The following is a 22871-nucleotide window of genomic DNA, read 5'->3' on the forward strand; positions in this document are numbered from 1 at the left end:
AGCTGCATCGTATGAAACTTCAATTTTTGAAAGTCAAAAACAGTCAAACGTTGGTAATTTTAAATCATTTGCTACTATTTCAAGTAAAAGGAAACCCTGCAGATGGTGCTTATGCCAGAGGAGAGAATATTATCCACGGGGCAATGGAAAGCTTCTGAATGAGTTGTGTAAATTGTTACAGGACTATTATAGAGAGAAAGAATAGGCTTAAGTATTATCTTAGACATTCACAAACATTCCCATGATGGCTGAATGTTCCCTTTTTAGTTGGATGCTTAGTTTTGCACAATTATAGAGAAAATCAACAAAATAGTTTGTCATCTGGTTTGATGTTCTGGGGTAGCCTTGATGAAAACCTAGAGCAGTGGTTCTCGACCTTGTCTGTAAGGTAGGAATCACTGGGAAGCTTTAAAAAAACCTTAACCCCCCATAACCAGATCAATTAGATGACCATTTCTGGGTGTTGGGGGCTGAATTGCACCCTCTGAAAATTCATACACCAACGTCCTAATCCCCTGTACTTCAACATGCCAACCAAAACCTGCCAGCACCTTAATCTTGGACTTTCAGCCTCCAGAACTGCGAGAAAATAAATTTCTGATTTTTAAGCCACCTATTCTGTGGTATTTTGTTATGGTATTCCTAGCAAATTAATACAGATTTGCAGAATGGGATGTGACATCAGGAATTTTTCAGGCGTCCCATGTGATTTTAAGGGGCAGCCAAGATTGAGAACCACGAGCCTAGCAGAAGAGAAAGAGGCCCAGGGTCAAGATGAGTGAACATGGGGAAAAATTATGAATGCCGTCAATTACTTTCTACATACTGGTTATCATTATCTTTCATCCCTAGTGTGGCACCATCAGTCACAAAATCTCTTAAAGTTAAGTTTCCACTTACGTCTGGTTACAGTATGCAGTTAGCTAGTGCACCACCCAGAAAACACCACAAGTTAACAGTCTGTGCCGTGAGACAGTGACCTTTTAAAGGCACTTGATGGGTATGTGGGTTGGGTTCTCTCCCTCTGCCAGCATTTCTACAGCTACTCCAAAGAGCGGTGAATGCCTCAGAAAAGGGTCTCATCCAAATCCCAAGGGTGCCCCCTGCTGGAAAAGGTGTAGAAATCAGCCCACAGAGCCCAGTAAATACTCCTGCTCAAATTCAGTTTCTTTGAAAGGGATTCTCAGAATGTCAGTGCTGGAAGTTACCATAGGTGGAATCAATCTCCCTCATTTATCAAATGACGAAGCTGAAATCCATATCAGGTAAGCAACTTGAATAAAATTACATGGCTCTTAGTCTCTCTATTGGAAGTTGAGCTCAGGAGACAGGAATGATTTCTGGAAGCTCATTTAAACAAATAAACAAACAAACAAGCAAAAAACAAACTTGTTCCCCTGAAGATATGGGAAGAAAAATGAAAAGAGTACAAGTGCTTAGTTGTGGTTTATACAGCTCCAAATCTAAAATAGCTATTTAATATTCTATATAATTAATAGACTTTGAACTTAGGGCATATAGATAAAAGAGTGACTTCATCATCAGTCTAAAATAGGACTTGCATAGATATAAAATAAAATATGCTTTATGAGATTAATCTATTAATCTATTATATCAGACTAATCTATAATAAAAATGCATCTCAAATTGGTTAGCCTATGTTGAAGTACTTTGAAAAGTATATATTGGTGTACAAATGTAGTAAGCATTTTCTTTTTTGAGTAGGAATACATCCAAAATTGACTCCTGTAATACAAAAAAGGAGGAGCTTTTCATTCTTATTTCACTTCATGTGGTGCTCACAGGGCCCAATGGCCGTACAGTATGCACCAGAACACAGGGGCAATGGTATAGGAAAAAAACCAGTGTATCTTGTGCCTAAAATAAATAGTAACTTGACACAGCCATATTTTGAAGGATATATTAATCCACCTTTGTGGGACTGCATGATCTTTTCCTACAGATCATGCTGTAGAAAACAGATGAAATCCATGCATTTTGGTCTATAGTATTTGTGTATCCTACCCCATCTTCTCTATCCTGGAAAATTTACAAATAAAATGATGACTTCATTCATTTTGTCAACTGTTAAGATAAAAATCTAATTTTTAGCAAAACAACTCTTAAAAAATACTAATTACTTACTTCCATGCGTCTTCTGCAGAAATCTTTGTATGAGAGAGCTGAAAAACATAAAAAGGGCCCTTATCAAAAAATGTCCTTATTTTCTTGGTTTTTCTGTGAAAGCAATATATGGGAAACCCAGACCATGAAAAATAACAACGCCACATAGTATTTGAATAATTTGGGATAAAAGTCCTAGTAAAATAATTTGCTTACAGAACTAAAACAACACAAACAAAAAAAGAGTAATCAGGTCACTATTAATAAATATTTGATCCTGTTCCTGGATCAGAGAATCAGATGAGGCTCCATTTCAGTGGTTTTTTTTGGCAAATCAGTCAAAGTTACAGAGAGTGGTCTCCCAATAGTCCATGCTACTCTGGCTTCTAGGATATGAAGTATGAGTCTGAGCATCCCGAAAAAACATCTGTTTTGCTGGTATCTTAAATGATTGCAGTGAGTAAATATCTCCAATCTCAGTGAGTAAATATCATTTCCAAGTTCAAAGTTTCAGAGACAGAGCTGACCAGAGGCTCCATTGATTTGGAGCATTCTTGTACGCTCCTGTTAAGAAGGCATCATTACTGACCCCTGGGAAGGGAGTAATCTGGGCTCGTGCCCTTACAAATTGCTGGAAAGCACAGAGATCATCTCCAGAACCATGCTTTTTGGATGACCTGCAGAGTCCACCCATGAACTACCTTTTCTAGATTATTGCTAACCCACTACATTTGGTCATTTGAAACCTTTAAGGCCAATCATTGGAAAGACATAATCATGTAACTTTGGTGGAGAGCACAGAAGAGCATAGACAACCAATGTTTTTGCCCCCAAAGCAGAAGTTAGCAGAAAGGGACCTGTGGAACAAAGGAGGAGACTCATGCACCTTGACTACCTGAGGCTTGCTTCACTCCTGGAACTCAACACTTGAGCCCAGCTGTTGTGACTTCCATTTGAACATTAGGGACCCACCTGGTGGGATCACCTGGGGGCAGGGAGCCATGGAGAAGTTGCCAGTATTACCCCCTGTGCCACCCACTTCTTCTTTCCTGGCATCACCCAGAAAGGTCCTGGCATTGTGCAAATATTGCCTAAACTTGTACTTTTCTATTTCATCCAAAGCCTTGTTCTCTCTTAAACATGAGAAAGAAAACCTTAAAAGTACTGGAAGAAAACATGGGTAAACATGTTTATAATTCTGCAGTGGAAAAGGCATTTTTAAGTATAATGTAGAGCCCAGAAATTATAAAGTTAAAAAAATGACAGATTTTGAGGACATTTAAAATAAAATACATTATAGTCCTCAATATTTGAAAGGCAAATTGAACTGGGGAAAGCATAACATGTGAGGGGCAAAAAACTAATAAGCATATGTAAAAAGGGCTTTTATAATTTAATCAAAAAGAGACAGTCCAAAAGGGCAAAGTACATGACTGAGAAATTCACGAATTGAGATATACAAATGACCAACAAATTTATGGAAAGGTGTTCAAACTCACTAGTAATAACTGTGTTTAAAAAAAAAGTAAAAACGAGGACTTCTATTGAAACATGGTAAATAAAAAAAGTGCACTTACCTCCTCTCCCTCCCCAAACACCACTAGAACAATAGCAAAAGGACATAAGCCTCCAAGTCCAAGGAGAATGAGAGGAGTCCAGAGCAGCCAATTCTGAAACTGACCAGCAGATGGGCCAGCAGAAAGGGACACTGGGACACCACAGGGCAAAAGACACCGAAGCCCACCAGCATGCAGGCAGTGCAGAGCAGAATGTGTGTGCTAAGACCCTCAGGAGGGCTGTGGATTGCAGGGTCCTAGGGCATCTAGAAGTGGGGGATGCAACCGGGATTAGTAACAGAAGGTTCACTGAAAGTCAGTTTAAGGTTTGGAAGCCCCCACACTAGCAGAATACTAGTGGTTAAACCAGAGGCACAGGCTGAGAGGCACCAGGCATGTGGAGGGAGAGCAGAGGACACTGGCAGCCCTCATCTGAGTCTAGAGAGCCCTAGCACCATCCTCCCCGGCAGCATCACCTCTAGATCAGACTGCAGGGGCCCTGCCTTGCTTTAGAGGACCCCAGACATCTCAGACCCCGAAACACAAAATAACTGTGTTTTTATCTTTTCTCTCTCTCTCTCTTATTTTTTTCTTTTTTTTCTGAGGTGGAGTCTTGCTTTTGTCGCCCAGGCTAGAGTGCAATGGTGCGATCTCAGCTCACTGCAACTTCCACCTCCCAGGTTCAAGTGATTCTCCTGCATTAGCCTCTTGAGTAGCTGGGACTACAGGCACCCACCACCATGCCCGGCTAAATTTTTCTATTTTTAGTAAAGATGGGGTTTTGCCATGTTGGCCAGGCTGGTCTCGAACTCCTGACTTCAGGTGATCCGCCCGCCTTGGTCTCTCAAAGTGCTGGGATTACAGGCATGAGCAACTGTGCCCGGTGTCTTTTCTGTCTCTTAAGAAAATATTTTGAGTCCGGGCGCGGTGGCTCACGCCTGTAATCCCAGCATTTTGGGAGGCGGAGGCTGGAGGATCACGAGGTCAGGAGATCGAGACCATCCTGGCTAACACGGTTAAACCCTGTCTCTACTAAAAATACAAAAAATTAGCCGGGCGTGGTTGCGGGCGCCTGTAGTCTCAGCTACTCAGGAGACTGAGGCAGGAGAATGCTGTGAACCCGGGAGGTGGAGCTTGCAGTGAGCCAAGATCGTGCCACTGCACTCCAGCCTGGGCGACAGAGCGAGACTCCGTCTCAAAAAAAAAAAAAAAAAAAAAAAAAAAAGAAAATATTATGAAAGTCTGGTAACTGATTGAGTGAGTAGACCTTGACTGGAGAGAGATGATGTAGGGCTGACACCCCAGGGGGCTGGCAGGTTGGTGAGAAGAAAAAGAATAGCCTGTGCTCTGGGAAACTGGAGATAAAAGTTTTGAAATTTGCCCATCCCAAGCCATCTAAGTGGGATCTTGGCTGACCAGGCTCCTCAATTAACCGCAGTGAGGTAGTCTGGGAGCAGCTTGGAACTGCTTGGAAATCCCGAGTCTGAAAAGTGAGATGTGTGGTGGGAGATCCTATCTACCACAGCTTCCTTGGGAGTCAGTGGGGTCAGTCTGCATCCCTGGTTTAGGCACTGTAGTGGGTTGAATGGTGTCATCCCAAAAGATATGTTTGAGTCCTAACCCCCAGTACCTGTGAATGTGATCTTATTTGGCAATAGGGTATTTGCAGATGTAATTGAGGACCTCAGAATAAGACCATCTGGATTTAGGGCAAGTGCTAAATCCAATGACTAGTGTCCTTACAAGAGAAAAGAGCGGAAGATTTGACATCCAGAGACAGACACAGAGTAGCAAGGCAGAGTAGATGGCCGTGTGAAGACAGAAGCAGGAACCAGAGTGATGCAGCCACAAGCCAGGAACACCTGGAGTCACCAGAGACTGAAAGGGGCAAGTAAGAAGTCTCCCCTAGAGTCTTTGGAGGGAGCATGACTCTGTTGACACCTAGATTTTGAACTCCTGGCCTCCAGAACTGTGAGATAATACATTTTTTGTTGTTATGGCAGCCCTAGGAAACTAGTACAGGTACATTGAAACTTCCATCTTCCCTGTCCCAGTAGATCCTTGCTACCATTCAAGCCTGCAGCCAGCAGTGCAGGTAGGGAGAGTGCGGCTACATGGGCCACATGTGGACCTGTAGGCAGGGCTGTGAGAACAGATCAGTTGATAATACTTAGACATGTGGCACGAGGGCCTCCATTTGTGCTCTTGGCCTAGGCATGTTAGACATAGGCTTGCCCACTTGGCTGGCAGCCAGACATACTCCTTACACACGGAATGAATCAATCTAAGCCAAGAGAAAAGACCTATAGATATGGACAGTCCTTGTTCTCCCTACGAAAAGGCCCAGCCAGGTCACCCTCCACTGAAGCCTGCCTGTCAACAAGCTTTCCCTGCTAGCAAGAGCTTAACGGTGCTGTACTGTCTCACCTTAGATACAAGTGAACAATCAAACATCACAAGACGTTTGAGACAGGAAAGAGTTCTGCACCCATGATGACAAGAACACTGTGCTTTAAAGAATATAGAAAAACAACCAAAAGCTCTTAGAAATTAAAAACAGGAATACAGAAATAAAAACTCAAATGAAGAATTGAAGATAAATTGAAGAACTCAGAAAGAATTAAAAAAAAACTCAAAGAGATGGAAAACAGAAGAGAAAATATAAGAATGTTAGCAAATTGGGCTAGGAAATCTCCTCACATCCAAAAAAAAAAAAAAAAAAAAAAAGAGTTCTAGAACCAGAGAAGAAGATAACAGATTGCAGGAAGTTTAAAAGAAATTATACAAGAAAATTTCCAAGGACTGAAAGATACCTGTTTTAAAAATGAAATGCTCACCAAGTACCCAGGCTGATGGATGAAAAAGACCCATATTTTTGTATATCTACATAAAAGAATCTGTAAGATCTACAAAATGATAACACAGATTCATATTTACTGACAGAAATATTTTCATGACATATTCTTAACAGAAAAAGCATGCTTCAAAACAGTTGTGTATAATCTGAGCTTATGTATATAAATGTATAGTTACATAGAGACACCTGTAATAAAAAAGCCCAGAAGAATGGCTCCCAAGACATTAACAGGAATGCTCCATGGATGGTGATACATCCTGGGCATTTACCTTCTTTTTTATGCTTCTTTATATTAAGTGTATTCTACATGAACATATGTCACTAAAAAGAACAATACAAAAGTAAGCTTGCCTCTGTCCTGTCTTTTATCCCTTTCCTTGTCTGATCAGTTGCCATGTCCTTTTTTTCCCTGTTCCAGCACAGTATTTGTATGGATCTCTTATATCTTTCTTCTGGCTAGCTAAATCTGGGTGAGCTCCAGATGCTTCTGAATGCCTCCTACATAGCCCCACTTGGGACTCTCTCTCTCAGATATGTGAATTAACCTGCCCTAAAGTGAACATACTTGTTTCCCCACAAGCTGCTCCCACTTCGGTGTCCCCTCTCCGCCATCTCAGTTAATAGCATCCTGTCCTATCTATCCAATTGCTCAAAGCAGAAAAGCCTGGGACATCATCCTTGCCCCTAACCAGCACTGTACCTCCAACCCACTACTCTCCTGTTGACCCTACCTATAAATGCCTCACAAACATGCCCCCTTCTCTCCACCCCATGGCTGCTATGCCATTCATTTTGTCATTCATTTAGCAAATATGGAGTGGTGCCTCCTGTGTGCCAGCCGCTGGGTTAAGAGCTGGCATTCAAGGGTGAGAAAGACAAGGTGCCTGTTCTCATGAATAGGACCTTGTGTTCTAGAGGAAATGATGCACAATAAACAAGCAAACAAAACAACTGCCTAATGAAGTAAATGATATGAAGAAAATAAAATGTGTGATAAAGAATAACCAGCAGTGGGCAAGGGCTGTCACTCTTTAGATAGGGTGGCTAGGGGAGGATGAGCCGGAGGCCAGCATGCAAGGTGTCCCCCTCCTCTGAGGCCCTTGCCTTCACTCTCTTCCCTCTCCAAACAGTAAGAGTGCTCCCATTAAAGGTAGACTGATCCTATTGTCTTCCTGCCTGAAATCCAACATGGGTCACAAGGCCTTGTATCCCATTTCAGCCTCCCCTCTCTCCACTGCCTCTGTACATCCTCTGCTCCAGCCAAGCAGAGCTTTCCTGTCCCTGAATGCTCTCCCTCCACTCCCAGCCTCCATGCTGGGTTGCCTCATTTCTGCTCACCCTTGGATCCCACTTACTCCAGGACACCCTTTCAGTGAGGCCCCTCCCAGGATATCTACTGACCTTGAACATTGTTACCAGACTGCATTGTTGATGACTTATTTACTTACCTGAATCTGTAGGGGGCCAGTGCTGGCCTCATTCCCCCACTTAATCCTCATGTCTGGCGCATGGCACACTCAATGTGTTTGGAGACTGCCACCCCGCCCCTGGAATTGGCTTTCATCATCTGTCACCTGAACTGCTGCCTCCAAACTGATTTGGTCACTTTCAACTCTTCCCTCACAAAACCCACCTGTTAGAAAAATCTTTCTAAACCAAGTGGCAAAGCCAGAACAATGAACTTAGAAACTAGTGATGACCCTGGACCACATGTGAGTGCCAGGTAGGAATGTTAGGTTTAGAGGGCTGTATTCATTGGTAAGGAATTCATGTCACAAGGCAAGGCTGCATGCCTGTGGGTGGAGAGGAGGGGCTGTGTATGGCCTACCCCAAGGCAGAGAGCAGTTTTGAGGAAGTGGTGGGTCCTCTCAGCTCTCAGGAGAAATCCAAGCCTGGAAAGCAAGCCTTAGACAAGCAGAAGAGGGAACTCCTAAACCCATGGTCTCTGCTCTCTTACACTCCAAATTTAAGGAGTTTCAAACATACCTAACCAGTTGCAGGCTCAAAAGACCCCAGGGGTTGTAGCTGGGGAGGTGGAGGATGGGGAATAGGGAGATGGTGTTTGTCCAGTAAGGTATGCTGGAGTTAGGGTCTCACATCATAAGATTGCATGTTACTGTTCATTTATTCATTCAATAAATATTTATTGAGGCCCTGCCATTTGCTGAGACTGTTCTAGGTCCTGGAAATACAGGAGCGAGCAAGGCAGACCACATGGCTTCTCTGCTGGAGCTTTCATGCTGAAGGAGGTTCTTAGACAATCAAATACACACATAGACATACTTCAGGTAGTGATAAGGGTGATGAAGGAAAATAAAATAGGGTGAGGTTCAAACTAAAGGGAAGCTATCAGATAATAGGCTGGTCAGTAACTATCTCTATTTTCCCTTTCTTATCCCTAGCTCTAGTAACATCAAGAAACCAGCACTTCTTGAACTTTGATGTGCAAATAAATCACCCTGGGATCTGGTTAAAATGCGGATTTCAGTTCAGTGGGTCTGGCGTGGGAAATGAGACTCTGCATTTTTAACAGGCTCCCAGGTAACTCCTTGGCTGCTGGGTCCTGGACCACACTGTCTTGACATATGGGATTAAGGAAAAAGCTGGGAGTCCCTCCTAGGGCAGCCTCAACAGAGAGGCCATACCTCCTGAGGGCAGCAGACTAGGCAGTGATGCCAGCCTTAAGGAAGAGCAAAGATCAGCAGCAAATCCACCAGTACTAGATCCTCTGACACTCCTGGCACGCATTCATCAATTCAGAACCTCCCTTTCGATAATCTGGGTTTGAAACCAGCAAGAAAGTCATGGAGTTTCATTTTAAGTTTCCCCATTTGGTGGTACACAAGCCCCTCCACAGCCTAGCCCACTCTTGTTTTTTGCTATAAGCATTCCTGACCCCTAGGTTTCTGCCAGTCAGAGTGGACAGTCCCCTCTCTCTGCCTTGTCCCATGGCCATCCATCCCAACATTAAAAAAAAAATCTCCAAGCCATTTGGTACTGCTGTTCCCTCCATCTAGAATTCTCCCGCCCATGAGGTCAGATCCTGTCCATTCACCAACACCCAGCTCGAACACCACGCCCTCACGGGTTGGAGGAGAAGGGGGGAAGTCAGGAGCAAGCCCTTCTCAGAAATCCTACAGCTCTTTGCCTGAACCTATTTTGGGACACTAATCTCTTCCTACCCGCTCTATGAGTGATTTTTGTTGTTGTTTAAGGGTTATCTTTGCCCTTAAGAGTTATTTTTCCCTCGTTTTACAGATGGGATTTGGGTTCCTCCAGGTAAGACCTACCCTCCTCCACCCCCAAATCCTCCTGGTACCTGGATGTAGCCTAAGAAGAATTGTCCCATGAATGAAGAATAAATTAAGATTGGGTTTGCAATGGACGCCAGCAGAAGCAGAAATGGGCTAGGTTGAGCACCAGGCAAGACAAGCTGACGATCAGAGTACACATCTTGAATCAGAAACCCTGGGGACAGACCAGCAGTCTGCGTGTTAACAGGCCCTTCGAGTGATTCTGATGACACTCGAGTTTGAGAACCAGGGAGGTCTAGCCAAGAGCCTGCAGTACACCCTTTCCCCTCCCTCGCAGCTTACGACCTTGACCGTGGGCCCTGGGGGCTTCCGCCGAGGAGGGAGGAGGGCACAGGCGGTCACTAAGGAGGGCGGGAGTGGAAGGGGTGATTCTGGAAGAGAAAGTGCGAGGATGCGAGAAGAGGGATGGAGCGAAGGAAGAGGATCAGAAAGAGGAAAGGAAGGTAGCGGGGAGGGCACAGAAGTGGGGAGGGAGGGAGTGGAGGAGGGACTGGCACCCCTCACGGTGGCATCTTCCAGAAGGTCATCCGTCCGTCCCCACGTCTTTCCAGGGCCGGTTCTCCCCGGTGGGGCCCAGGGTCTTGGAGACCAGTCTGTGCAGCCTGCCCGGCACCAGTGTGAGCCCCGGGACCCCGGCCTGGCGTCCCCCCCGCCCGCGACCCCGCGCCCCCGCGCCAGTACCTGCTCCTGCTGCAGGGGCGCCTCCAGCACCGGCGCTGTCTTCCGCGCCGCCGCCCCCGCGGCCATGCCTGCGCCGCTGTGCCTTCTCCAGGGCACAGCGCCTGCGGGGGAGAGTCCCGCAGAGTCCGCAGAAGGAGGCGCCGCGGGGCCTCGGGAGCCGAGGGTGGGAGCCGGATCTGCGGCGGCGGCGGCGGAGCGGCGGCCCCGCCCGGGTTGTGCGGGGCGGGAGACGGGAACCTCCCGGCGCGCCCCACCTCCGCCCCCTGCACGCTGGCCAGCGTCCTCCCCAGCAGCGGCCTCCAGGTCCCGGTCGCCAGCACCCCCGGTTCCTTCAGGACCTCAGGCCTCCCATTCAGCCAGCCATTGTCGCCAGTAAAGCGTCCTGAGTCCTACCGGGTGCGTGTGGCGGGAACCCCGGTTTTGTTACCGGGCGGCAGGACTGGAGGAGGGGTCAGAGGTGGGTAGGGAGAGAGAGGGGAGTAGAGGAGTGAGAAATGGCGGTGGGGGTGGGGGGGGGCGAGGGGTGCTGGGGAGGAAGAGGAGAGAGAGAGAGAAAGAGAGAGAGTGTTTCCTCTCCCTCAGAGGTGTTTATTAGGAGGCAGGAGATCGGGTGGCTGTGCAGATAGATTTTCCTCGGTTATCTGTGCTTCCTCCAAAGATAATGAAGGAGAGAAACTCCAGTCTAGGGAGAGCGCGGACCCTCTTGGCCCCTATGCTGCTCCAGGCCATGCAGGGCTCCTGGGACGCAAGCATCTTGCCTTTGCCCCTCTACCTCCAGGGTCTCCCCTCCCCCCTTTACAGCTTAGGCCTAAGCCTGGCTTCAAGGTTGAGAACAAGCTGGAACGTTTAGACAAGCCTTTAGAAATACGTGGGTGTTGATATGGGGAAACAGAAAAGAGGAGCACAGAATTAGATGATGTGTCCTACGAAATATGGCTTACCCCTTTCCAGTTTGTGATGGCTCGTATTTGTCAACACCTACAAAGGAGATGAACGGACCAAGATGGACATTTCTCTGCCATTGTGGAACGTAGAGCCTAACAGGGGATAGAGAAAAATAAGCATCTAAGTACAATTTATCACGGATGGTTCCTTGGTTTTCCAGCCTTAACTGGGCATCAGAATCCTATGGAGGATTGCTGAGTTTGTTAAAACTCAAGAGTGCTGGCCAAGCACAGTGGCTGATGCCTTTAATCCCAGCACTTTGGGAGGACAGGGCGGGCGGATTGCTTGAACCTAGGAGTTTGAGACCAGCCTAGGCAACATGGCGAAACCCCATCTCTATAAAATATACAAAAGTGAGCTGGGCGTGGTACACCTGTAGTCCCAGCTGCTCAGGAGGTTGAGGCTGGAGGATCGCCGGAGCCCGGGAGGTTCAGGCTGTAGTGAGCCGTGATGGAACCACTGCACTTCTGCCTGGACAACAGAGCAAGACTCTATCAAAAAACAAAACAAAAATCTTCAGATTGCTGGAGTTGAGCCCTAGAGTTTTTAATATAGTAGGTCTAGGGTGGGGCCTGAGCATTTGTCTTTTAAACAAATTTTCAGGTGCCTTTGGGGCTGTTACCTACATCTGAAGACTGCCTTGTAGCATGATCAGAGTGTGTTGGAAAGAGTGTCTGAGATGGAGAGAACAGCGGATGCAAGGGCCAGGAGGCTGGAGAAGGCATAATGAATTGGAGAAAGAAAAATCATGGTTAACATTGATAGAATGCTTACTGTGTGCCAGGTGCCGTCCTGAGCACTCTACCTGTGTTAGCTCATTCAGTCTTCCTGACAATCCTCTGAGGTGGGCATTGTGACTGTCTGTGTTTTACACGGGAGAACACTGAAGCACAGAGAAGTCCAGAAGTTTGTTCAAGTTTTGAAGCTAATAGGTGGGGCAGTGGGAATTTGAACCCAGAGAAAACTGACTTCATGGTCTGGGTTCTTAATCTCTCAAGGAAGTAGCTGCGAAGGTCAGCAAGGGCCAGATCCATGTAAATCATATTAAACAGTTTGGACTGTAGCCTCAGGAGAATGAGAAGCCATTACTGAGTTTTAAGCAAGAAAATGACATTACCCGACTTGCCTTTTGGCTTCAAGAGTGGGGAAGAGGGCTATGACTATGACTCAAGACAGAGAGACCAGCCAGAAAGCTGTTGCTGTAGTTTCAGCTCTAAGGATGACAGTGGCCTTGGTGGTGAGAGTGAGTGTGTGCAGGGACAGAGTGGAGGGGAGATGGAGAGATGTGTTTGGGGATGGGAGATCTAGGTAATAGAATCTACTGTACTTGACTCATCTCTAAGGATGGTGCCCAGGCGTGTGGCTTGGGCAGTGTAGCATTTGGGCAGACAGTGCTGCCATTGCTGAGAATGGGAACATTGAAAGAGCAGCAGATTTGGGGACACAAAAATAGTGGGTTCATTTGGACATGTTACATCTCTACCTATCTTGTGGCCTGCCTTCATGTGGCAAGAGCCATTTTTTCTCTCCAGCCCAGGATATCCTCACATTCATCTAGATTCTCCCAAGGCAGCAAAATAATAAAATGAAAATAGTCCATATGGAGATGGATATTCCCTTTCTATAAAATTCTGACCTGTTATTGTTATATAAGTCTTAGGTCCCTGATTTGAAACTCTCTCTCCTGGTTGATTGGCACCAAAAAGACGCACATACTTCCCTGGAGACCCATGTATGCACAAAGGTATCATCTTCCTTCTGGCTTCAGCTCAGCAATCATATCAGAATAAAACTCAAAAAGTGCATTTCTTTCCCATCAGTAACGATGGCTTTGCTCTAATCTATCCTCCTCTTATACCTGGTTTCTTCTATGATCAAATTGCAGATATTCAGAACGAAGATTTAATTTCCCAGTAAGTTAGGCAATGCTTCTGGAGTAGCTCACTGAAACAAGGTTAATTAATTTGAAATTTTGTTTTCCAAATCAAATGGTTGGCGGCTGACTTCGTCTTCTGTCCTGGAATAAATGAACTGTATTCTGCTGCTTAACACTAATCTCTTCAGCATTTTAGCTGTAGTCTGTGCATCCTCCTTCATGTCCTGCAATCTAGAGTCCTGAGGTGGTTGTAATGATGTAATGGAAGAAATTAGCTAATGTGGTAAATGTGTTTGAGAAACAAGCTGGGGTCAAGAATCACTAGTCAGTTGATTGTCATATTTGGTGCAGGAATCAACAGACTCAAGGAACAGAATGGGCACATACATTTATGGAAAACTAGTTTTATGAGAGGAGTAGCAAATCAACAGAAAAAAATAGATTATTTAGTAATTGGTTTATCCATAAGAAAAAAAAAGTTATACCATACCAACACAAAACTGGTGGTTAGAAAGCAAAAGTTTATCTAAAAGAATGTTTTTATGGTCTCAAGATAAGAAAAGATATATTAAACAAGACTCACAAAGAACAAATAGCAAAGAAAAAAGTTTGCCTGTATTAAAATGAAAAATTTCTGTACAACAGAAACTTGCTGTTAAAAAAGAGGCAAGCCATGAACCAGAATATATTTGTATATATCTCATTGACAAAGGACTAGTACTCAGAATAAGTAAAACTGCTAGAAATTAATTTTTAAAAAGCATAGATCAATAGAAATGGGCAAGGGATATAAATCAATTTGTATAAATAAAATTGTGAGACTTTAAAAATAATTTTAAGGGAATTAATGATTGAATTTATGAATATGTGGATTAATTCAGAGTACACACTTCACAGGAATGCTTGTATATGTTCAGTTGCTTGTTCTGCTGTGGCTCCCTTCAGCCTTCCTACCCACAGACCACTCAGCAATTTTCCCCATTTTTCCTCCACTTTCTTGGGGCCACCAAACTTCCTTGGGCCAATGGTGCCACCTAATGGTTAGATCTTGCAGAATTCCATTGTATTGCTTTACAAATGCTCTTTTTCAAGTAACTTCCATTTTCAATTTACTCCTTTCCTCATTTCTCCTCTTTTTCATATTTCATATACCATATACAGATATCTCATGTCTTTTTCATATTCCCAGATAAAATGTGTATTTGACCCCTAGCATTAAGCTAGAATAAATGATTCAGAATGTCTCCAGCCAGGTGCAGTGCTGGTCACATGTGCAGTAGGATGGCAGAGGGAGACTCCAGGCAACTGGCAGAACTTCTCCTCTGTGAAGGGGATAGCAAGAGCAGGTTCGTCTACATGCGGGCAGGGCAGGGAGGTAAAAATCCATCCAGGCTGTGTGAATATCCAAGAGCTTGTCTGATCTCAGAAATCAGTATGAAAAAGACACCAAACTTTCTGGACTCCAGTGGTTCTTGGGGCCAGGGTTGGCTTTGTTATAAATAGGAATGATCACCCAAGAGGGGAGGAACGCTGAAGCCAGGTCCCATCTTGGCTGATGAAATAGCTGCATAGGAATGACTAGGCTAACTTCTTTTCAATCATCCTAACCCTCCATTCCACCCCCTCCCCAAACTCCTTTCTGGGTGCTAGGTTGGTCTTCACATGCAGACACTAGTTCCTTAGAACTGACAGAAATCCTGCAAGTTGGTCTGATTCCCAGCTGTCCGGGTTCCCGACTTACAGTCCCAGTTTTCCTTGGTCCCTCTGCCTAACTGGATAGACATTTTCATCTTCCTTTAATTAAATCTGTTTTTGCCTAAGCACTAGTACTCAGAACAAATGAAAGATTTTTTATCTCATCCTTTAGTTATTAGTATTGTAACACTATTGGTTTCCACTCTTTTGGGCTAAAATGTATGGTGTTTAGCTATATTATGGTTACATGGCTTTTTGTGAGCTGGCTTGTAGCCCTAATTGCCATTTATAACATTGCTTCTATGGGAAAGTGCATTCTGCCTTTCAAACCACAGCCTTCCAAACACACGAACACAGTTCATTTGTGAGCTGGGAACCATCAGTATTAATGTCTCTTGGCCCATGGCAGCCCCACAACCAAATGACATGTGGTTTAAGGTTCGTGTAACAGCCGGTTCATTTAAATAATGTTAGCTAGGACTCAGCTTTCAGGTTCTCGGATTTCTGGTTAATTTCGAATAGAAGAGGCAGCAGAGTTGCAGCATTCAGACAGTGTATGCATGGTGCTCCCTGCTTCTTATCGAGTAATGGCACATTCTTTCTTTTAATGGTTTACCCTGCAGGTTTTAGGAGTCACCTCTTCCGAGGGCAAGCTTTTCAGTTCTGTTGAACAATTGATCTTGAAAAAGAAGAACTCCTTTTAAAAAACAACTATACTTTCAAGCCTGGAAGTTCAGCTAGGGTCATTCCAGTTTATTGAGTCCAGGGCCCCTCTCAGCAGGAGGGAAAACCACATTTAAATCCTTGATGGGGCTCCTTCTCCTCCTTTCTCCTTGTCTTCCTTTCCCCAGTGCCTCTTCTCAGAAGTTTCTTCTTTACTAAGTTAGAAGCCAAACAGCCCGTCCCAGGCAAGCTAGTCTCCACTGTCCTAGCTATAAAAAGAGTCAATATTTATCAAACACCAACAGTGTGCCAAGGCACTGGCTAAGTGTGATATATGTCTGTTATCATTTAATCCTCAAAAGGACTCCCAGTGATAGGTATCACCATCCACAGTTTACAGATGAAGACATTTAAGTCAAAAGAGATGAATTGCTTTATCTAAGAATGTGTAGCAGCAACCACTGCTGTTCCAGTGGCCTAACCCCTAGGTTGTGTGGGGAGGCCCATTGTTTCACTGGAGGTGCCCCCAGGAAACCTTGTCCTGATACCGTGTCCTGTGTTTTTTTTTCATTTCTAGTTAAGACCAAGAACTTGCCCTCATAATTCCTATACTTCAGATTAATTGCCAGAGGTGCAAGATCATGTGCACCTCTGTCCCAAAAAGTCACATTCTGGTGAAAGAAAAGTAATAATATTCTTATTTTCTCTTGACTTTAGATATTTGTCTTCCCTAGGGGCTTGAAACAATCAGTTATAGAAGCACCAAGAGCACACAGTTATTTTTACCCTCCAGTGCACACTGCTGGCCTGGAGGCCTGAAGTGTGACCTCTTACCTCTTACTCTGCTTTCTACCCATGACAATAGCTAAAACATTTTATACTCCTGAATAGTGCCAGGTGCTTTACATATATTTAATCCTAAAACAACACTATTGAGGAGGGAGAATAGGGTCTGAAGGCAGGGAACGTAAGGCCAATTCACCAAATTTCCTGGAACTAAATTAAAAGGAAGAACCTGCACTCTGGCCTACTGTTGGTCCATTCTAGGACCTTTATTTGCATAAGGCACCAGTCCACGCCAGCATCTGATTGGCTATGGGCCAAACCTGCACTCTGGCCTATGAGTGGTCCATTCTAGGACTTTCATTTGCATAGGGTGCCAATCATACCATTCGTGGATTGGCTGCAGCCCAGTTCACTTTGGCCTCTAATTGGCGGTGAGCTAGCCCTTCATTTACGTATGGTGTAACCAATGAGAGACCTCTGCAGAGTACTGAAACCCCAGAAGACTTTGCTACCGGGGCTGTTGAGCCACTTGCTGGGGCTTCTCCCGTTCTGTGGAGTGTACTTTCGCTCCTATTGCCTTCCGCTTCAGTAAATCTAGGCTTTCATTGCTTGCTTGCGGGTGCTGTTCAATTCTTTGTTCAACGCATAAAGAACCAGGACAACTCATGATTAGAACCTTCCTTCCACTCGGTACCAGGTAGGTTATTATTATAATCCTCATTTTACAAATAAAGATGAATAAGGACTTCTGGGCCATCCCCTATGCTTGTGAAGCCCTTTCGTTTCCTTATTTAAATCTGCCGAGGTCCCACCCCTCCCCTGTTCCCTCCCCAGGCTTTCCCAGAACCCAGTGGCAATACATCTCTCAGCCCTTTGCTCCCAGCTTTTTGCATCAGCCTCTATTCCAGACTGCTTTGTTTTAAAGGTGCTTGTAAGTACGTCTTTGTCAGCCACCCACTGCAACGCATGGAGAGCAGAGACCATCTTTCAATAATCTTCATTGCACCACTACAGCTAGTAAATGCCTGGCCTGGAGCCAAATCAACTGCCCCCAGGCCCCTCACTGGCTTATGCAGGGAGAGTGAGGACAGGTGGCTTTCTTTAGCTCATCACCTGCAGAAGTTCCTCCAGGAAGGAGAGGGGGTCGTTGTCAGTGTGGCCACAGCCTTTCCTTATCTACCCATTACAGGACCGTTGAGAACTTGGCACAGGATACAGACTTTAAATAAGATAAGAGACATAAAATGTTCTTTTCAATTCGCAATTGCAAAAATATGGAACCAGCCCAAATGCTTATCAATCAATGAGTGGATAAAGAAACTGTGGTATATACGTACACGATGGAATACTACTCAGCCATAAAAAGGAGTGAATCAATGGCACTTGCAGCAACCTGGATGGGACTGGAGACTATTATTCTAAGTAAAGTAACTCAGGAATGGAAAACCAAACATCGTATGTTCTCGCTTATAAGTGGGAGCTAAGCTATGAGGATGAAAAGGCATAAGAATGATACAATGGACTTTGAGGACTCAAGGAGAGAGGGTGGGAAGGGGTTGAGGGATAAAAGGATACAAATTGTGTTCAGAGTATACTCTGCTTGGGTGCTGGGTGCGCCATAATTTCACAAATCACCACTGAAGAATTTACTCATAGAAACCAAATACTACCTGTTCCCCAAAAACCTATAAAATTTTTTAAAAAATGTGCTCTTAACATTATTCCATGCACTGCAGAGTGTATACTCCTTATTTTATAATGAGTTTATACATATATATATATTCTTATAATACTCGTATTTTATAATATATTCTTATAAGCCACTACTACTTCTTATTTATTACTCAAAATGGGATATATTTTTGCTATCACTTAGAGATGCCAAGATGTGGATGGGAGAAGGCAAGCAGTGCGAAGGATAAGGCCTGGGTCTGCTCAATTCTACCTGTTCTCTTAGCCTTGTATTGAATGAACATAAATTTTGGTATTTAGCCATGTAACTGCTAAAAATATGTGGCACAAGTTAGTGTTGGCGATACAGTTGCTTTTTAAATTTATCCTATAAATGCAGTAATCCTAGCACTTTGCAGAATAGCTGGAATAGTGCACACAGGGAAATAAAACACATATTTACATTATTTGGGAGTATCAGAAATAGAATATCAGTGTTTTGGGTTTTTGTTGTTGTTGGTTTTGCCTTTTCTGTGGAAAGGATTTCAAATATTCCAAGTTACTAAGTGGTTATAAACAAAAATTTTGTTCTCGGCATGTTATCTAAATAGGAGTATTTTTCTTTTTCTTTTCCTTTCTTTCTTTTTTTTTTTTTTTTTTTTTTGAGACGGGATCTCATTCTGTCACCCAGGCTGAAGTGCTGTGGCATGATCTCTGCTCACTACAACCTCCTCCTCTCGGGTTCAAGCAATTCTCCAGCCTCAGCCTCCTGAGTACCTGGGATTACAGGCATCTGCCACCACGCCCAGCTAATTTTTGTGTTTTTAGTAGAGACCAGGTTTCACCATGTTGGCCAGCCTGGTCTCAAACTCCTGACCTCAGGTGATCCACCCACCTCGGCCTCCCAAAGTGCTGTGATTACAGGCATGAGCTACTGCCACCGGCCTAAATTTGAGTGTTTTAAAAATTTAATATGTTGATATAAAATTGCTTAATATGTTCAATTTTTGTAGTAAAAACATTCTATGGGGCTTTGAAAGAAGGAAAATTTTAGAAACCATCCTGGATGTGATGGTTAGTAGGTAATCTAAGGAATAGTTAGGCTTTACTAGTGTAAGATTTTTCTGACGATCTTACAGATATCCTTTAAAGTGGCCATGGTTTTGGTGATGACTTTAAGTGAACAACTCAAAGGAAGCTTTAGCCTGTGATAAATGTGGGAGGAGGACAGTGTCTGGGTCCACACACTCACTACAAGACTTGAATAAGAGCCCTCCCTCTCCTACTTGCTCTCTGGACTGTTTTGGAGAGAGGGTCTCTATTTTTTCCTCTTGGTTAATTTGTGTCTGTACTGTAAGTATATTAAGGCATTATTAGCAGTGAAATGAAATGGAAAAATTCTCTTAGTAATACGTCGTTTGCGTGAAGAATCGCCAAATAACATGGTCAGAACTGGTAGCCTAAGCATGAAAAACTTGATCATTTACTGAACTTAGGGTGGGGTAATTATCTTTGCTTTCTGAATGGCCTGAGCACTGGAAAGGTCGCCCCAGCCAATAAGGAATTAACTACCGATAAGACTATCCAGAAAAGGAAGAAAAGGTTGTGTAAAGTGAAGTTAAGTTTGGTTTAATGTATATTGATTTTGAGACACCTCCAGGCTACACAGACATAGTTGTCCACAGAAGACAAACTGAAGTCAGGAGAAAGGTTAGAGATTAGAGATTTAGTTTTCGACAGTGGCAAACTTTCCAGGAGTGAATGACATTTCCTAGGAAGTCTATAATGTGAGAAAGGAAGGAGGTCCAGGAATATAGTTGGTGGTTAAGACAGTGGGATTTAGGATCAAACATATTTGGCCTCAAGTGTTAATTATAATATACTCTAACTCTGTGATCTTGGAACATTTGCCTTTGAAAAAAAAAACAGGCTTGAGGTATAATTTTTATACTTTATGATTCAGCCTTTTTAAAACAGTTTGATTCTATGTTTTTTTAGTATATTCACAAAATGACTATCACCACTATCTAATTCCAGAACATTTTTATTACCCCAAAAAGAAACCTTATATTCATTAGCAGTCACTCCCCATTTCCCCCTTCTTCTATCCCCTGGCAGCCACGAGTCTACTTTCTGTCTCTATGGTTTGTAATAAACATTATGTATAAATAGCATCATACAAGAAGCCTTTGTGCTTGGCTTCATAGCATAATTATTTCAAGGTTCCTCCATGTTGTAGTATGTATCAGTACTTCATTCCTTTTTATAATTGAATAATATTTCATTACATAGATATACTACATTCTATCTATCCACTCATCAATTGATAGACTTTTGAGTTTTTTCCACTTTTTGGTTATTATGAATAATGATGCTATGAAAATACATATACAAATGTTTGATGAATATATGTTTTTAATTCTCTTGAGTATATCTCTACAAGTGCAGCCGTTGGTTCATATGGTAACTCTACATTTAAGATTTTGAAGAACTGCTAAACTGTTTTCTGGTGTAGCTGCATCATTTCACAAACCCATTAGCAGTGTATGTGGGTTCTGATTACTTCACATTCTCACCAACAGTTATGATCTGACTTTTTGACTCTGGCCCTTCTGGTGGGTATAAAGTCATATCTCATTGTGGCTTTGATTTGTATTAAATATTTTCCTAGAGACTAATAATAGCAAGCATCTTTTTGTGTGATTATTGGCCATTTGAATGTCTTTTTTTTTTTTTTTTTTTTTTTTTTTTGAGACAAGGTCTCACTTTGTTGCCTGGGCTGGAGTGCAGGGTGTGACAGTGATTTCTCTTGCCTCAGCCTCCCCAGTAGCTAGGACTACAGGCACGTGCCACCGTGCCTGGCTAATTTTTAGTTTTTTTATAGAGACAAGGTCTTGCTGTGTTGCCCAGGTTGACCATTTGAATATCTCTGGAGAAGAGTCTATTCAGTTCCTTTGTCCATTTTTAAATTGAGTTATTAGTTACTTTATTGTTGAATTTTAAGTGTTCTTTATATATTCTATGTGACAGTCTTTTATTAGATATATGCTTTGCAAATTTTTTTCTCATTCTTTGGGTTGTCTTTTCATTTTTTTGATAAAACTTTCAAAACATGAAAATTTGAAATTTACTCATGTGTTCTTTTGGTGTCATATCTAAAAAACCATTGCCTAATCCGGGGTCAAGAAGAATTATTCATATGTTTCTTCTAAGAGTTTATAATTTTAGTTCTTAGATTTAGGTCTTTGATTGAGTTTGAATCAATTTTTTTTCTTTTTTTTAGAGACAAAGTCTCACTCTGTCGCGCAGGCTGGAGTGCAGTGGCATGATCTCAGCTCACTGCAACCTCTGCCTCCTGGGTTCAAGGGGTTCTTATGCCTCAGCCTCCTGAGTAGCTAGGATTACAGGCAGCTGCCATGACGCCCAGCTCATTTTTGTATTTTTTTTAGTAGCGATGGGGTTTCACCATCTTGGCCAGGATGGTCTCGATCTGCTGACCTCAGGTGATCCACTCACCTTAGCCTTCCAAAGTGCTGGGATTACAGGCGTGAGTCACCGTGCCTGGCCGAGTTTGAATCAATTTTTATATTTGGTGTGAGGTAGGGGTCCAAGTTCATTTTAGTTTCTTCTTTCATTTTTTTTTTCCTCATGTGGCTATCCAGTTGTCCTGGCACCATTTGTTATTTGTTGTAAAGACTATTCTTTTCCCATTGAATTCCTGTCTTGGCACCCTTGTGAAAAATCAATTGATCATAATATAATGGTTTATTTTGGAACTCTCAATTCAATTTTATCAGTTTATATGCCAATCCTTATGTCAGTACCACAGTGTGTTGATTATTGTGGCTTTGTATTAAGTGTTAAGAAAGGAAAGTGTGAGTCATCCAACTTTGCTCTTTCTCCTCCCTCCCACCAACTTTGTTCTTCTTTTGCAAGATTTTCTTAGCTATTCTTGGTGCCTTGCATTATCATAAGAATTTTAGAATCAGTTTGTCAGTTTCTGCCAAAAAGGCAGCTAGAATATTGACAAGATTATATTGAATCTATAGACCAATTTGGGAATATCACCGTATTAATACTAAGTCTTCCAATTCAGGAATGTGGGATGCTTTTCTATTTATTTAGTTTTAAAATTTATTTCAATTATGTTTTGTAGTTTTCAGTTTACAAGTTTACAGTTTTCATTTGTTAAACTTATTACTAATTATTTTATTCTTTTTAATGCTAGAGTTGTTTTCTTAATTTTATTTTTGTATTGTTGATTGCTATAGAAATACATTTGATTTTTGCATATTGATTATGTATCCTGTAAACTTGCTGAACTCCTATTAGTTGTAGTAGTTTTTCAGTGGCTTCCTTAGAATTTTTTATATATAAATCATGTTTTCTGTGAATAGAAGTAGTTGTTTTACTTCTTCCTTTCCAATCTGGATTCTCATGCTCTCTCTCTTTCCTCTCTTCTGCCTTCTTCTTTCATTTTTTTCTTTTCTCTTTTTTCCATTTTGTGTTGCCTAGAAATTCTAGTACTATACTGAATAAGAGTGGTGAGAGTGTACCATACTTGTATTTTCCTGATCTTAAAGGGAAAGTATTCAGCCATTCACCATTAAGTATGATGTTAACCATGAGATTTATGTAGATGGCTTTATCAGGTTGAGGAATTTCCTTTTTATTGCTAGTTTACTGAGTGTTATTATCTGAAA

The 22871-nt window shown here is 42.9% G+C and overlaps 1 protein-coding gene and 1 long non-coding RNA gene across 7 annotated transcripts in view; one reads left to right on the forward strand and one right to left on the reverse strand.

The window, feature by feature from the left end:
- RNF175 (ring finger protein 175) overlaps window positions 1-10685 on the reverse strand; it is a 53433-nt gene extending 42748 nt beyond the window's left edge. For 5 of the 6 annotated variants that reach the window (XM_054554613.2, XM_054554612.2, XM_054554611.2 and 2 more), the window contains exons 1-2: window positions 10533-10685; window positions 2146-2183 (exon numbers count right to left, since the gene is read on the reverse strand). In XM_054554613.2, coding sequence (XP_054410588.1) covers window positions 2146-2183; window positions 10533-10598 — 104 coding nt within the window. In that variant the 5' untranslated portion in view covers window positions 10599-10685. The remainder of the gene's footprint in view (window positions 1-2145; window positions 2184-10532) is intronic. The other variant, XM_054554609.1, reaches the window with a different exon arrangement.
- Window positions 10686-11066: 381 nt separating this feature from the next.
- Window positions 11067-20119, forward strand: LOC134761310 (uncharacterized). Its single transcript, XR_010139808.1, has 2 exons — window positions 11067-17194; window positions 17423-20119. It is a non-coding gene; the product is annotated as an uncharacterized LOC134761310 (long non-coding RNA).
- Window positions 20120-22871: the final 2752 nt, after the last annotated feature.

Source organism: Pongo abelii, chromosome 3 (assembly GCF_028885655.2).
Source record: "Pongo abelii isolate AG06213 chromosome 3, NHGRI_mPonAbe1-v2.0_pri, whole genome shotgun sequence".
Taxonomy (NCBI): domain Eukaryota; kingdom Metazoa; phylum Chordata; class Mammalia; order Primates; family Hominidae; genus Pongo; species Pongo abelii.